Here is a 16,987-nt window from a genome sequence, read left to right as displayed (position 1 = left end):
GCTGTTGGTGGCGGGGGGTGAACGGCATCAGGATTTCATGCTGCGTTGTGTTCAAGACGAAATAAACAGAATAAACAGAAAAACGCGTCCTGGCTGCTCTGTTAAAGCAACAAGAACCTAAAACTCACAGCCCTGGAAGCTGGGGCTGGAATGTGCTGTGAGCATGCACAGGGTATGCAGGGTAACACAGTATCTTCTTTCAAAAGGAAAAAAAAAAAAAACCTCCACAGGGACAGCAGCCTTTCAAAGCGCTGGATAAATTTAAAATACTGTAAGTGCCTGTTGTAATCCTCCCTCCTTAAGGCCTCCTGTAATCTCCCTCCCTTGTAGGGTTTCTGCTGTTTATGTCCAAGGACCCAGGTCCCGCATGTAAGTACAGATCATAACCCTGACTCACGTGAGCAAGAAGGATGACTAAAGATGAATTTGAGAAAGTGGAGCTGGGCAGTAGAGGACATGGAGCAAAAGGACCTGGTTCTGAGAGGCAGCAGCGCAAAATGGCAGGCAGGGGGAAAGGCAAGCGTCAGCCATAAAAGCAGTAAGAGTTCAGCTGCTGAAGTCAAAGTACTTGGCCAGGCCAGTGGAAACATGACTCATTTACGCTGAAAATGTTAACAGCATTCTCCCATTAGTAAGAAGGGTGACTGGAATCCGTCAGGATATCTAACAGTGTTCAGCACGCGAAAATAACATGACCATGTGTCACAAACTAAAGGGTTACCTGGCCTGTGGGTATATACATTGCAGACATTGCAATATAGACATTGCAACAGCAGGTTTTGTGGAATTCCATAATACACAAGGACACAGGAGCTTTATTTCCTAATTTTTTCTGCTTTATCACAGATTAATACAAAGCACAACTAGCAAGCATATATATGATTAATAAGTATATATCAAGATATTCCAAATAATTACCGGAAAAGCAACTATAGATACATTAATAGTATAGCAGCAATCAGGAATAGCAGCAAGTATATATATCTATAAATCTTACTACTACTTATTATCACTACGTTAATGTATACAAAATGTTGCCAGTACCAAACACTCATCAAAACGATCCCAGTAAGTGGGGCCAATAACACAACAAAGCCTCACTTCAAAGATAATCAGGGTTTGGAGTCGGCCAGGCATCCCCAGCGAGGGTCCAATCTGCTTAGGAAGTCCTGTAGCAAAAGTTTGTGCGTGGACAGTTCCCAGAGAGAGAAGCTCCATTCTGGGTAGAAAACAAATCACTTTTGTATCACAGACACTTTAGAGGGCCTAGGACACCACTACTTAAAGCAGCCAACATATGCCGCTCATTTCTTTTTTTCACCTGAGACAGCTAAGGGATGATCACGTTTACTACTCAAACAAAAAAATTTAGTTTTCTCAGACTATTTTTCTCTTCTTTCAGCTAAAACAGCCAATAGCAGTTGCCAATTCCCACTTCCTCAGGACATTTCCCCTTTTTCCAGGCTATTTCTCACTTTTCCAGTTGATAAGTTGCTGTCACACTTCCTTGCTTTTGCCCTTATCGATGGTGTTCCCAGGATGTCTCCAGTTGTTAAGCGCCCAGCTGCACTTCAAAGAGGCGGGCTGTGCTTCTCCGGGGTGTTTCTGGTTCACAGGCCTACTCCTTAGGCGGGCAGCCAATTTCTTCTGTCAGGGTTTTCTGTTAGCCTTTTCCCATTGCAGCCAGGTCGCCTTTACAGCTGCTGCCATTACCATCCTGAACTACCTATAAATACGTATATATATTAGAAACTACAAAAAGTTACCATTTACCTGACTGTTACCATTAGGTGGTTATTCTGGCCTCCAGAACAGCAGAAGCAAATTTTAAAGGAAATGCAAGCAGGAATCTTTCCCGTAGATCTGAGGCTTATCAAGAACAGTTATACATTAAGTTATTCTTAAATATATTTTACACTCTTTTTTGTTGTTGTTATGTTGCAGTAATTGAGGCATATCTCACACACTCTAGGGTTTCACAGTACAGATTTCCATCTTAGGGAAACAGCAATATATACAGACACTGCCACCTTGCTTTTATTGATAGCTGCTTAGGAAGGAGCTGTTTTTTTTTGTTCGTTTGTTTGTTTTCCCCCTTATTACAGCTAGAAATGCAGTAAAGGTTAATTGCAGTACTGAAGGGAGCAAGAGGGATAAGAGCAATTCTGCAAATGGCTTAAACCTTCATAATTGGATTTTGCTGCTTGCATACCCAGAACCAGTTTCCTCTCTTTTAGGAATGAATTCCAGTATAACAAGCTTTGATCTCTTTCTCTCTCCCCCTTTCATATGACTTATTCCTCTACAGAGGAATATTACTTCATATCTCCCTTTTAACCTTATTTTTAATCATGTAACATTTCTGAGTTTACCATCCATGCAAAGTACAGCATGGTTTCATAAAAAATTAACTTATTGATAAAAAGGCCTAAGTAGCTGCATTTAACGAACAAATTATTTATTTATTTATTTGTTTTCCCAGCTCTATCCCTACTGGCTGAAACTTAGCAGCAGCCTATGTCTATGCACTGTCAGCAAGCAGTCCATAATGGTGTGGTTACCTCCTACAGCTTTTAGTAAATTAGAACTAGATTCATCAGAGATAAAGCAAGAAACAAATGCGATGTATCTGAGCAAAAGTATACGAAGGTCTTACAATATATGAGTAAATGCAGTTTCTAGAATACAAGTGAAATTCAGAGGAACTCGCTGTAGCTTTGAAGAACACAGGTTCCCTTATGCTAGTGACCTGACCCGGGAAGTAGCATAAACCTATTCTGAAGCATGCCAAGAACACCAAGAGCAGGAGCAGCCAGGAAATACACTATTACTCTTGGGTTTGTGCTGCACAAAACCCATTTTATTCTTTCCCCACACACAATCTGCTGAACAAGCTCGGCAGTGACACCCCCTACAGCAATGCTACTCCGTAGAAATACCATGCAGTAATTGTCAGGTTTTATCCTCCTGCCCATCTCACACCAGCCCAACCTGAGTCAACGCCAGTGATGCTGTTCCTATGCTGACCCACGAAAAAGGAGGTTCTTAATTCAGTACAATTTCTTCAAAATGTCCTAAGTGAATTATTCAATCACTGGAAAAGAAATCTGGGACAGCTTGACTTTGGGGCTGGACCCGATGATCTCTTGAGGTCCCTTCCAACCCCTACAATTCTGTGATTCTGTGAAATCTAACAACTCTACCAGCCTCTGCAGACCTTCAACACACCCATAAAAAAAAAAGTCAAAGAGCATGGTGTGTGATAATAAAAACGTTAACATGCAACAGTGCATCCGAACAGCAGAGGTTCGTAAACACAAAGCTACAGGAATGGCCATCTGAATCCCGAATCTCCAGCCAGTTACAAAACAAAACAAAACCCCACACTACTACAACAAAAAGCGTACTAATACAGACCTTTTAAAATAAGTTTATTAGTCAACCACAATTATAAAATTTAAATATTTGTACAGCAAGATGGAAAATTCTTAAAGTAACCAAACACTCCAAATTGTATTTTGCTGCAGCGTACACAGGAATGGTTGTGTTGTTTTGATTTGTTTTTTTTATACAAGTTGATCCAATATCATCCTTCAGTTATTCAACAGCTTCTTGAAGGTACATTTAATTTTGAGAGTACATTTCACATTTGTCAGTGCAATACAGAAAAGAAAAAATTCAAGACTACAATAAACTGATTCCAAAAAAAAAAAGAAAAAAAAAGAAAAAAGGGCAGGCACTTTGAAGTCAGCTACTCTGTAAACAGGTCGTGGTTAATACTGTTTGTATGTGTTGATGTGTTCATCAAAGGCTACAGACTAAAATGTTCCTTTGATGCACAAACTCAAATAACATGTTCCAAATACTGTAGTTTGTTTTGCAAAACATGCATAAAAGCCCCCGAATTTTGAGAATCTTCTGTAGGAGAGAAGAAACACAAAAGCAGCCAGAATGAACGTGTTTACAAACATCAGAATAAGGCCCTTTAAAGTTTATTAAAAGTAACGTGTATTAAACCCCTTCATTCTCAGGTAATAGATTAAGAGGCCGAGACATACATCGTCTGCGAGGGTGAGGATACTGGAGGTTGGCAGTGTCAGCATCGCAAGAGTGCTCTATCAGAGGAGGAGGAGGAAGGAGCTGGGCATGACTGGACCATCTTGATCCAGCCCGTGGGGAATCCAGAGGGGGAAAGAAATACCTGAAACAATTAAGACAGGAACAAAACACCAAAACAAGAACAAAAACGAAACAAAACAAAAAACAAAACAAGAAAAAGAGAAAGGTAGTAAATACAAGGAGAACCAAAGGGGAGAAAAGACATGCTGGAAAAAAAACCAAAAGCTTTAGTATATCCATGCCAAAACCAATAGAACGTAATAGCAGAAATCAAGGCTTGTAATTCAAAACAAGACAAATCTGGAAACTGTTCTTTAAAGGAAAAAAAATACAGTCTTTTCCCCTGGAATTCATAGAAAATAATAATGTAATAATAATCTTAGCATACATTTTACAAAATTGGTAGATTGCTTTGGAAATCTAAAGGATTTTGTAGCACAGCTATTAACATGCTTTCACTCTCCCAGAATTCCCGTGATTTGTTAACAGCTTTTAGTAACGCTTCATTTGTGACACGAGTTATACATTAAATACTATGCAAGTACATTTTCCGTGTATCCATCTAATTCAGATTAACTTCACGTCACTTCCAGAATAGACATAAAAACATCATATAGATTTTACAATACTTTAAATTTAATAATGTACATTTACAGAGAATAATTACTTTCAATGAAATACAGTCTTTGTGTGTACTACGTACTTCTGCAAAATCCTCAGAGTAAATTTAAGATTCCCAGTGAATGCAAGACTCAGAATTACACCATTTCATGCCATTTTTCTGTCATTTTTATTAGAACTTACCCGTAATACTTGTGCATTTTAGTGTTACTATGTTAGGTACCTACAGATGTTTTCTGTCTTGTTTACAGTTCTGTGGACTTGTGTAAGAGAACAGCTATACAATTAACCAAAGTATGGGACAATCCACAACAAGCTGCATTTTGGTTTCATTTTTTGTATGGCTCAATTATTTGCACTTTTAGATACTACACTCAATTTTAGTTACTCCATGGAATCATTGCCAGAGGAATGTACAAACACATCAGAAGAAGTACTTCTCTCAGTTAGGATGAAGAAAGTATGACAGTACTTACAAAACATGCATTTGAAGTCATACTAAGTTTTAAATGAAGCAATACCCAACTATCAAAAGCTACCATCTGTACAATTTTCAAAACACAATTTTCTTATTCCTTTAAAACAGTTTCATATATTACAAAGCAGTTACAAACTTACGATGTTTAGGAATTTTAATCAAGTGTTAAACACTATGAAATGTAAAACATATCAGTTATTAAAACAATTTTAGTGAAAGTTACTTTAATGGTCACTTCCCTCCTCCCATCCCAATCAAGATTCTCATTTTTAACTATGAACTAGTCTTTTAATTTGTCAAGCTTTTCAAAAAATTGTTCTGATGGAAGTTTTGTTTTGTTTTAAACAAGAAGCCTCTCCTAAGTATTTTTCTGTCAGGAGTTTCAACAGTATCAAACTGCGGCCTAGTACAAAAAAGTATACAACGTGTTTTAAAAAGGTTTTTGAATAGCATTTAGTAGTTAGCAGGCTGCTGGTGTCTTGGGAGAGGTCAAACGGCGTTGGGGAGGGGAAAAAGGAGTTCATTTTCCATTCCTGTGTGCATGCAACAAGCAGCAAAACACCAAAGTTACTCCAGTTAGCTTGGTATCAGCTCTGCTTTCTGTTAAAAAGGACATAATACAGATGGAGAAGGGAAATTGTATCACAAATCTAGACATACATAATTATATCAGCATAACAACATAACCCTACTGCCTTCTCTTCTGACAACTACACCATCCATTTTAAAACTATTTTGGTTGAGAACCCACTTTGATGACTGCATTTGACAAAGTTTTCCAGCGACCCAAATCTGCCTATGCTTTAGCTATTCTGTGTGTTTAAATGTCTAAATATTGAAACATAACATCTACAGTAACAGACAAAATAAATTGTGTAGCATACTAATTTAGTCAAATGTCAGTAAAGAAATCTTTACCGCAATTGTTAATAACCCCTGCAAAAAAAGTTAGCAACTGTGTTTATGAAGTTCTTGCCAATGTGATTGCAAGAGAAAACGTGCATCTTTTCTATAGCATGGCTCTGTCCTAGGAGCATGTTCTTAAATTCCACAGCCACAGATTTAATTTTCTAATAAAAAGGGAATTCAGATATCTGACTTTCAAAACCCAGAGCAATGGAGGAAGTCTAAAATAATGGTGTTTCAGTTCACACAATGGCTGACTACCAGCATAGGGGGGAGGAGAACAAGCACTCTCTGGTGGGGTGGGGTGGGGTGGGGTAGGGTAGGGCAGGGCAGTCTTTCTGGCAGCAGTAGTCTTCAGTAAGGAGACTATGAAACCACAGCCTATGCTAAAGAGGTATAAAATGGCCTGCATCTCCCTGCAGGAGCCCAAATAACAACTACGTAGCTTTGGGTATCACATGTCCAAGCTTCATTCCAGCATTTTTGCTGCATGGTACGGAGCACCTGGAACCAGATGACTGATACCATTTTGCCCTCCTTTTTTTCTTTTTTGGAGACTTGGCCCAGAACTACTTCTTGCTCTCCCATTTATCTCGTGAGCAAAACGTGAACACCTTTCTCTGTTCAACAAAGCTCGGGATTTGGAAGCCAGAACTGCTGTTCTGAGCTGCCAGAATTGCTGGGGGGGAATATCAACACTCTCCAAAAGCAAACTGTCCTAGTACTTTACAAAAGAGTATTTTAATTTTATATATATATATATATATATGTATGTATGTATGTATATATTAGTAGCTGAAAATGGGGGCTATAACTTGGAAGTTTCTGCTGTGGAATCTGGTCGCACCCAGTCCTTATACAGCACATAACCTGTGCGGACATCACCTTACAAATGCAGGATTCACTAATTTCTAGAGTTTAGTGTGCACACATTAAAAATCATGTTCAGTTAACGCAGTTAAATACTTAATAGCAATTGTTGCAGTATAAAAACACAACAGAGAAAGCAAATTAATCAGCAGTAAGAATTCCATATGAAGGAGCAAGATTAAAAAAACAACAAACTTGTATTCAATCGACATTATAACTGGAAAAATGCAAGTAAACTAAACTAACACTAACATATATGACTATTGAAACCATACGTAATTAAGTATCATTTCCTGTTTCCTTTCTGCTACATTATCCCAGTGAAAAACAGAATTTGTTGCTGGTATTTTTGCTTAACTTTCAAACATGCATCTAAAACAGGGGCAATTACAGAGCAGTGTGATCAAGTTTCTCCTTGTTCAAAATTATTTCAGAAAAGTTGCTTTTCGGTTTTTGGTTTTAATATTGTGAAAGGACTAAAAGTGAAACATTGTTTACATAACTTATTTATACAGGGTAATTCAGTGTAACTTTGGTTTTATTTTCCTCTTAACACTTGCATAACAGGCACCACCACAAAGCCAAGTCAGAATAGCTTGTACAAGTATTCACACAGCAAATGACATAGCGCTTTAAAACATATAAAACACGAAAATTAAGTGAAATTAAGAAGATTCAGAGAAGAAAATATTTACTGAAATTCAACCTTTCTACCAATTACCCTACCTGCTGGCAGATGATCCATTTAGTGAATTCTGTAGGCTTGTATTGGCTGAACCTAGAGAGGTGTTAAAAATTCCCTGCTGGGAACCACCATTGACTGGACTCCCGTTACCTTTCAGTATACCAGTACACTTCCAGTTGTCCATGTAATTAGCTGCAAATATACATATATAAAAATTGTTAGTTTCTGTTCTGAAGCTTAGCTTTTGGCACAGCTAAGATGCTACGCATCTTGCGCAAATCAGAATTTTACTTTAGTACCAACATAAATATTTCAAACAGCTGAGGATCTGGCCCTTTAGCTGCCTGACATTCTCTGCCTACCCATCAATTAAATCTCAGTTTTGTTCAGTACCAAGAATGAGTTTGCTTCATCTTTACTAAAAATGCTGAGAAACAAATGAGAATGGATAAGAAAACCACAACTGATTTTTATTGTTGCTTTTGGAAATTCAAATGGGAAAAAAAAAAAACTCATGGAGGAAAAAAAAGACAGTTTGCCTGAATGTTGTAACTAAAAATTTTGGGTTTTAGCAACTGGCAAAGACAGTAATTCAGTACGTTAAGTTTTTAAAAAGGACATTTTTACATCGCTGTGATCTGGTAAAACAATTTGAGGTTATCAGATATAGTACAGTAACAACTATTCACAGCAACCTAAACCATTCAAGTAAGTGTTTCAGCCCAGAAAGTCATTTCCTTTTCCTAAAATGTAAAAGTATATCATTTAAGGATCTTAATATTTTTACTCTAGAAATGTATTATGCTTTCTCAAACGTATTCAGCATACCACAAAGCTGATATACGAAGCAAAATACCACTTCAAGTGGATGAGACACAGAATTCTTACCTTTCCAGAGCCTAACGCAGCCATCGTCACCAGAAGAGGCAAGCACTGTGCCTGTGATGTTCCAGCTAACTCGCCACACCTGGGAATTGTGATTATCAAACTGTGCCACAATATGAATTTCAAATTTTGTTAATCCTCCAGATGAAGTCAATTCTTTCCTGTTAAAGAAAAGAGCGACAGTTCTGTACACAACTGTTCCAAGGTCTGGCTTGAACATGATGACTAAAAGACAGGACTGCATCCTTCAAGGAATTTACAGAACAATTGTTAATAGACTAAGAGCATTAAAAGATATTCAGACAGAAAGTCTTGGTCACTTTCTTGTCACCTTAAAAATCAGGCTGCTAAAAAGCAATCCTGCATAAATTGAACTACTTCTTATGCTTCCCACATACTACCAAAGAGCATGTAGGATGTATCATATCATATTCAATGACAGTCTTCTGGTCTTCCTTTTAAGCTCACCTTAGAGGTTTTAGTGTGAAAATTCGTACATCTTTGGTTGCTACAGCTAAGATGTGGAAGGATCTTCCCAGATTTGGAGCAAACGCAATATCATGTACAGGATCTGTGACTGTCATCAGAGCTTCTGCTTTTGCATATTTCCTGTAGAGCATGAGAAATTAACCTTTAGTGCTACCAAAATTACCAGTGACACAAATTATAGAAACCAGACACAGCAGAACAGGGAAAATGGACTTAATATACATAATGAGACTTGCAAAACTAAAATCATTTTCTTAACATAAATTACACCGTTATTACACTGTTACAAGCTGACTTCTTCAGAAACTAAATACATCAGATACATCAGCTACTACTAACAGTATGCTAAATCATCCAGCCAAACAAGGATTTCAGTACAAAGAACATCTTTGTCCACAGCTGGAAGAGACAAATAAAAAATTCTTCCATTTACAATCTAAAATTAATTTATACCCCCAGAAACTTACTAAATTTTCCATGCTTGTATGCAGAGCACTGTCTGCCTTCCTTGCTGTGTAACAAACATATTTCATTTTCTTATTTACCACAAAGTTAAGTTACAACAAATTTTCTTTATTGTTAATGCACAGAAAACATTGTCAGAAGCCAGGCTTAAATTCACAAAACACCATGGCTCTGTTCACGTGGCCACCATGCAATGAAATGGGTTCTGTGCCATCGTTTCATTCAAAGTGGTTGTGTGTACGCTTCCAGGCATTTTTTGGTTCTGAATTCTTAACTGTATCAACTTTTACAGAATGCTAGTAACTCACAGGACATTCTGTCATTTACAAACATGTTTTTAAGACTATTTTGTTACCTTCAACAAAACAGTGCTTAGTTCAGCGGATTTCAAACTTCAACTTTGGCCCTACTGATTCCTCGTGCAAAATTAAGGATAAAAAAATAGTAGAAGCAGAAAAAGCAATTCTCCCTTTAAAATGCTGTTAAGAACACTGGAATTTCTGTGCTGGGACAGAACAGAATTATCAAAATCTGTCATGTCCATTAGCATCAGCAAGGATTCTGAGGTGAATCTCCCATCCAAAGTCTTAGAGACAAAACTGAGGAGTATTATTTAACACTCCTATCCACACGTAACAACAGGAATGAAACAAAAGGCCACGTTACAAACTATTTTAAGATACCACAAATGTTATACACTGCTATGTAGCATACCTGGTATTTTCATTATATTCATAAATTTGAACCTTTGCCAATATATTTGGACTGTTGTCATCACTTCCTACAGCTATCATTGGAGAATGTGCTCTAGAGCTAGAAATAAAAAATAAATATTGTTACCTTTACAAATTATTTCACAAAAAGTAAACCAACCCATTTTTAAAATTTAAGACATGCATCTGTAAAGGAAACAAAAAAAAAAAGTCACCTGGGAAAATTACTAAATACTATTCACGGTTATCAGTGCTACCTCAATTTTGTTGTCTTGAATGCCCACTTTATACAACAAAAAGACTAATTTTATATATGCATTTTCACTTAAATACTTGCTGTAAGTTACATGGCAGAGCCTGCATCCTATGCAGTACTCTCAGTGATGGATTTAGTAGGATTTCATTCAGGTTTTGGGAAAGAGGGATTACAAAGGGTAAATGTGTACGAGTTCTAGTTTTTAATCAGCTTTTAACACAACTCCCTGGGGTGTTTCAACAATAAAGCCTGTACTTTGAACCTTCAGCACTGATTATTTATGTATTCTCCTGGGCTGGGACAACCCCATCACATTCCTCTCCTATTTCTTTCTGTCCAAGCAGGTGAAGTAAATCATTGTGCCCCTGAGGATACAACTACAGGAACAACACGTCTCTTAGACTGTGCATTTGTGTTAACAAGGCTTGCGGTTCCTAGCACTGGCAAGGGTACGTGTCCTTGTTAGTGGCATCAAAAATTATCATTTATTGTGACGTCTTAATCATAGAATCATACAATCATTTAGGTTGGAAAAGACCTCTAAGACCATCTGGTCCAACCTTTAACCTAGCACTGCCAAGCCCACCATTAAAACATGTCCCTAAGCACCACACCTACACATTTTCTGAAGACCTCCAGGGATGGTGACTCAACTACTTCCCCGGGCAGCCTGTTCCAACACTTCATAACCTTTTCAGTGAAGAATTTTTTCCTAATATGCAACTTAAACCTTTCCTAGTGCAACTCAAGGCCACTTCCTCATGTCTTATCACTTGATGCTTGGGAGAAGAGACCGATCACCACCTCACTGTAGCCTCCTTTAAGGTAACTGTAGAGTGCGATAAGGTGTGTGTGTCCCCGTTCCCCCTCCCCCCAAGCCAGTTAAGGAATCTCAGTTAAATTTTGTGGAATAAATAAAGAGCACTCCACAGTTCTTTAGCTCATTACTTGCTACAAATAATTAAGGTAAGAATACATCCTCACAGGGCACAGGGAACACTTTTTCTAACACTTCTGTGGTCAGCCAAGCTGGCTTTATTAAGAGAGCTGTCAGCAGCTTTCTTCCTGATTTGAGTAACGTACGTTCAGCCTTCTGCATGAGTACTGTAGGATTTATCCTACAAAACTTAGAACTAACTCTTCAGATCTTTTGTTTAACCAGTCATAAGACAACAACTACAGCTTTATTAACATACCTTGAAGGATTCCAAGAAATGCAACTGCAGCTTAGCTTACATGAGATTTCATGCTGCAGTGACCATTGACTGAGATTCATCACATCAGGGGCTTCATAAATCCTTACAACTCCATCTGCCGAACAAGTTGCTAACATAAGACCCATGTGCTTGGGAGCAAACTTCACATCTGTAACAGATGTCCTACTGTCTACTAATGTGGTCCTCTTTACCTGCAAAGAAAGGCAGAAATTCTTGAAGTTTCCATCAAAAATGTATTCCCTGAGCTGTTTCTCATTTTTTTTCCTTCCCTAAAAGCCAAGTCTGACAATACCATTTTTTAGGATCACTTACCTCATCCATCAAGAAGTAAAAAAAAACTTTATACAACTTAAAGAGAAATGACAAATCATTGCACTGATGCAATTTGAAGCAGGGGTAAGCATCCCATGATATCAAAGTACTAATACCAACAAGAGTTGTTTAGATTACGCTCTTCAGAAAAATAACATGTGACAGATAAGTATACAAGCGATAAAGAAGTATTGGCCACATGCAGCTCAAACTGTCCTCACTGTTCATACTGGTGACGGTATCAGCTGTGAAGCCTAACAACCCTGCTTTCCAGTCTCAGTGCTATTGAAGTTTACCAGGAAGCACTTTCCAAGAGAAGCATCAAAACGACAAGTATTTCCGAGAAGGTTTGTCTGCAGGTTTCCAGAGGAACATCCGATTAAGAAACACCATTGGTAGTCACACTAATTGGCCTGAATATTGCCATTTAGCTGTCTGCCTCAATGCTTTAAAAATTACTCACTCTATTTTGGAATATTGCCACAAATTAACAAAACATTGGAAAGTCAAGAACACTGTTATCAGAAGAAAACAGACCACATTCTGTTTCAGGAATAGCAAGTATGTTGCAAAACTAGAAATGTCTAGTAACTGGGTATTTAGAACAACTTTATGTCCAATTTTCTGCTTAATTCTGGAATTTGAGCAGTTCAAAGCTTCGGCCCATTATGACTAGCAAACAAATCGGTGTGGCACAGCAAATCTGTTTATATGAGAACACAGAAAAAGTGAATTAATATGTTAAAATCTTACCCAGTGACTCTGGCCTCGGAGTTTATCATTTGACTCTCCCACTATTTCTTCCCACACAGCTGCTGTTCTATCAAAAGAGCAGGAAGCCAGGACTTGCCCAAATTCAGGATGGGCCCATGTCACACGCCACACAGATCCACTATGTGTCTAGAAGATAACACCAAAAGGCTACAGTCTAGAAAAACATTATATTATTCCAAGTGATCACAAATGATTTTTATGTATGTTTTCATGATTGCCTGCTGTAAAGCAGAAGTAAGTTGTGGGAAGTAGCAAGACCATTCCTGTGGTATGGTCCTACACTATTTTATAAAGCTCAACGCAACTGCTGAATTTGTCTATTTCTGTAAACACTGCTAAGTTTTGTTGCTATTAACTGTTAAAAGATATTATTACAAGCTCATTTCAAGGCATTATTTATTACTCCTTTAAAATACCAGTTCCAGAAAAATAGTTGCAAGCTATGATTCTGCCTTGACGCATAAAGTACAGCTTCATTTTCAGTTTTCAGCTACTACCATGCCCATTCCCAGCTTGCCTGTACTTTTCCAAAGCACGTGCAGGGCACCACTTATCTTTTTCTTCTTTACAAGAAACTCCTCTTTGATACCTAGTCAAGTGAATGCTTCTTTTTCTAGAGAAGAGGAATTCAAAAGTTTCACTTGCACTTCCATTTACAAGGATTACTGTATATATACAGTAATATATATATGTATATATATATATATACACATTATGTTCTATTTTATACAAGTTTACGGACAAATCAGAGGCTGAATGCACTAATTAGTTACACTGATGAACTAGTTTCCATGAACAGTTCTCAGTAAGGTTATGGAAAATAATACAGCAGTCAGATGTAACATTTACCAGCCAGACCTCTTCCTTTCCCCCCCCCCCCCCACTCTACAATATGCAAAAAAGGAAATATTAAATTAAAAATAAAGGTACTGATTCCAATTCCTCACTGCCACCACTATGTTTACCGATAACAAAGTCTGTCAACGTAAATAAGTACTAATAGCAACGTAAGTAAGTACTAATAGTATAAGACTGCATGCTAGCTTCTGCTTTAAGTGAGAGGCATTGGAGATGCTTTGTAACAGCAGAGACAAAGTATTTTACCATACGAATAACAACTTAAAGTTAAAATTCACTGACGTGGAAACCTGGTGAAAATGCATACAATGTGTCTTTACGCACTTCGGTACTCAGCGTAGTCCCAACAGTTAATGAGGTTTGATGCTTACTAATGTGTATTTTTCCTGGCTGCACTTTTATTCCCTCAGCCTAGGATGTACCTTTGTACTGCTAAGAAGTGGTGCGAGCTTTAAGACTGAACAGGGCTTATTACTGATGGTGCTCTTGAACAAGAGGGGGCTGGAACTAGATGATCTTTAAAATCCCTTCCAACCCAAACCATTCTAATATTTTCAGAAACACAGGATCTCCAAAAAAGAAGAAAAAAAAAGTATTTCTACTCTAAAGTCAGCAGAAAATAGGTATGTTTCTAAAAAATAAAAAATAAGAGTATCACTGTGTAATAATCATAAATACAAACCTTCCAGCTCGCAGTGCAATGCCAATCCCCATTTTCACTTTTGTCCCAGACCTATTGAAAAATCAAAATACAATCACACAGTTTGTATGTAAAGCTTACTAGGTAGTACCAAAAACCACAGCCATTAAAAAAAATATCACTGAACATTTTATTCTGGAAAACTCTACCTAGCTCAGTACACAACCACACTTCAACCAACTTTGAAAACAGCCCTACAACAGGCAGGGAAAACAAGCATACACCTGCAAAATCCATAATCACATGAAGTGTATCTTTTTTAAACAATGTTATTCATAGAAGACAAGTTGTTACAATTTTCAACATTCCATTTTTATCTTCTATTCCAAGAGTAAATTACTTAGTTTTATTGTACTGGTCCCACGGTATGTCCTCAGACAGAGTCCCAAACCTGTGATGTGGCCCATGAAAATCACCCCCAAGAAGAAGAGAACAGAACAGTTCAGTTGGAAGGGGTCTACAAAGATCGCCGAGTCCTGCTGAATGAATCCACATGAAGCCAGTGGGGTAAGGGATCTTATTTTTGTTTCTAGTATTTCTCAACTGACTTAAAACGACATTCAAGTCCCTTAACCTTTCTTTTTGTCAATATCCCATAGATCTTAATCATCTTGATGATTTCTTTCTGAAGATTTGTTGCTTAATAGATGATCACAGAGAAGAGGCTGCTTGCTTGTATGTACTGGGCTCATGTGCCAGTGGGACAGGACTGCCGGGGTGGCCTCTGTGAGCAGAGCCTAGCAGTTGCCCCACATCACAGCAGAGCCAGCTCCAGCCGGCTCCAAAAGGGACCTGCTGCTGGCAAGAGCTGAGCCAGTGAGCAACACTGGTTGGGCCTCTGGGAGAGCAGATTTAAGGAAGGAAAAAAACTGCTATGCAACAGCAGCTGGGAGAGAGGAGTGAGAAGCAGCCCTGCAGACCCCCAAGGTGAGTGCAGCAGGAGGGCAGGAGGTGCTCCAGGCACGCAGCAGCAGTTCCCCTGCGGCCTGTGGAGAGGCCCCTGGTGGAGCAGGCTGTCCCCCTGCAGCCCATGGGTCCCACACGGAGCAGATCTCCACGCTGCAGCCTGTGGAGGAGCCCCCGGTGGAGCAGGTGGATGTGGCCTGGAGGAGGCTGCAGCCCATGGAGAGCCCCCGCAGGAGCAGGCCCCGGGCCAGAGCTGCAGCCCGTGGAGAGGAGCCCGTGCAGGAGCAGGGGGTCTGGGGGGAGCTGCCACCCATGGGGGACCCGTGCTGGAGCAGTTTGCTCCTGGGGGATGGACCCCGTGGTACGGAGCCGTGTGGGAGCTGTGCTTAAAGAGCTGCTGCCTGTGGGCAGCCCCCGCAGGCCCAGTTCGGGCAGGACGGCATCCCGTGGGAGGGACCCCATGTGGAGCAGGGGCAGAGAGGGACCGTGAAGGAGCAGTAGAGACAAAGCGTCAGGGACTGACCGCAGCCCCCATTCCCTGTGCCCCTGCACTGCTCGGGGGGAGGAGGTAGAAGAGGGTGGATGGGGGGAAGGTGTTTGTAGTTTGCTTGTAGGTCTCACTGCTCTAGTCTGCTAGTGATAGGCAATACACTATATTTTACTCCCTATGCTGAGTCTGCTTTGCCTGTGATGGTAGCTGGTGAGTGGTCTCCCTGTCCTTATCTCAACCCTTGAGCAACCCCGTTGTGTTTTCTCCCCCTGTTCTTCTGAGGAGGGGGAGTGACAGGAAGGCACGGTGGTGCTTGGCCCCCCACCAGAGTTAAACCACGAGAGGCAGTTTTTAAGCCTGTTCCACATTTGACGTTGCTTTGTACAGAAAAGCTATTTTCCCAACCATTTATCTGGTTTATCAAATAAAACTGCTGTCTGCAGATTAAATTCCCTAAATCTCACTGCGTAGCTCATGCGTTTTTATCCATCTTCTGACTACGTATTTAAAAAAAAAAATGAGAAGGCAGTTAACTTTTCGCTCCGAATGATTTTATATTCGCTAAAGGAGCATGAAGTTCGGGCATTTTACAGCCAGCGTGCCACAGCGCGCACGCGGCGCACTCAGCCCGCTCCCCGCCGCTCCCCACCGAGCCGGGGCCTTCCTCCGCCAGCCCCCTTCACGAAACCCCCCGTACAACAGCCGAAGCCTCCGAACGAGCCGCGGCCCCGACGGCCTCCCCCAGCCGCACCCCGCGGCCCGGCGGGGAGGCGGCGGCGGCGGCCGTGAGGGGAAGGCTGCGGGCAGCCCCCGCGGCCCCGGCCCCGGCCCCCGCTCACCTTGACGCTCTGGTCGCTGGAGCAGGTGGCCATGCGCCGCCCGTGGAAGTCGAAGGAGACATCGTGGATGAGGTCGCGGTGATCCGCCGCGATGCTGCGCGCCACGAACATGGCGGCGCGGCCCGGCCCCGCCAACCGCCGCCGCCAACGGCCGCCAACCGCCACGCCCCCTGCGGGGACACGGGGCGGGGCGGCGGCGGCAAACGGCGGTCGGGCGCCGTTGGGGCGCAGCCTCCCTGAGGCAGCGCTCGGGGTCCGTGAGCCGTGTCCCGGCCCCGTTCCTGTGGTGGTTTCTCGCCGCCTCGGTTCGGTTTTGCGATGGAGTTGGGTCGTGGCAATAAAGAGTGACGCGCGGTCAGCTTGGTGAAGTGAATTTGTTCGGGGATGTCCAAAGGCTTGGCAAA

General features: G+C 40.6%; 1 protein-coding gene across 2 annotated transcripts; it reads right to left on the bottom strand.

Annotated features, from left to right (window-relative positions):
- Nucleotides 1-3,414: 3,414 nt before the first annotated feature.
- Nucleotides 3,415-16,752, bottom strand: SEH1L (SEH1 like nucleoporin). Of its 2 annotated transcripts, none has more exons than XM_083826712.1 (9): nucleotides 16,584-16,752; nucleotides 14,331-14,381; nucleotides 12,770-12,916; nucleotides 11,684-11,895; nucleotides 10,233-10,331; nucleotides 9,033-9,173; nucleotides 8,568-8,725; nucleotides 7,721-7,871; nucleotides 3,415-4,201 (listed from the first exon to the last, which is right to left on the bottom strand). In XM_083826712.1, exons 1-9 carry the CDS (start codon nucleotides 16,692-16,694, stop codon nucleotides 4,012-4,014), a joined length of 1,260 nt encoding a protein of 419 aa, XP_083682838.1. In that variant the 5' UTR covers nucleotides 16,695-16,752; the 3' UTR covers nucleotides 3,415-4,011. The 2 variants fall into 2 exon arrangements, with proteins under 2 accessions (XP_083682838.1, XP_083682839.1); XM_083826713.1 differs by having other exon boundaries at nucleotides 3,415-5,818; nucleotides 16,584-16,751.
- Nucleotides 16,753-16,987: the final 235 nt, after the last annotated feature.

This window comes from Anser anser (assembly GCF_964211835.1).
Source record: "Anser anser genome assembly, chromosome: 2".
Taxonomy (NCBI): domain Eukaryota; kingdom Metazoa; phylum Chordata; class Aves; order Anseriformes; family Anatidae; genus Anser; species Anser anser.
This window is presented reverse-complemented; position numbering and strand designations above follow the sequence as displayed.

Bases quoted from the DNA above. Each gene is read 5' to 3' on its own strand.
- SEH1L (XM_083826712.1), bottom strand. From the start codon at position 16,694: ATGTTCGTGGCGCGCAGCATCGCGGCGGATCACCGCGACCTCATCCAC. The intron at 10,332-11,683 runs GTATGTTAATAA...TTTTATTTCTAG, and splicing joins ATTTCTTGGAATCCTTCAAG to CTCTAGAGCACATTCTCCAA. The intron at 8,726-9,032 runs GTGAGCTTAAAA...TTTCTTTAACAG, and splicing joins TTCACACTAAAACCTCTAAG to GAAAGAATTGACTTCATCTG.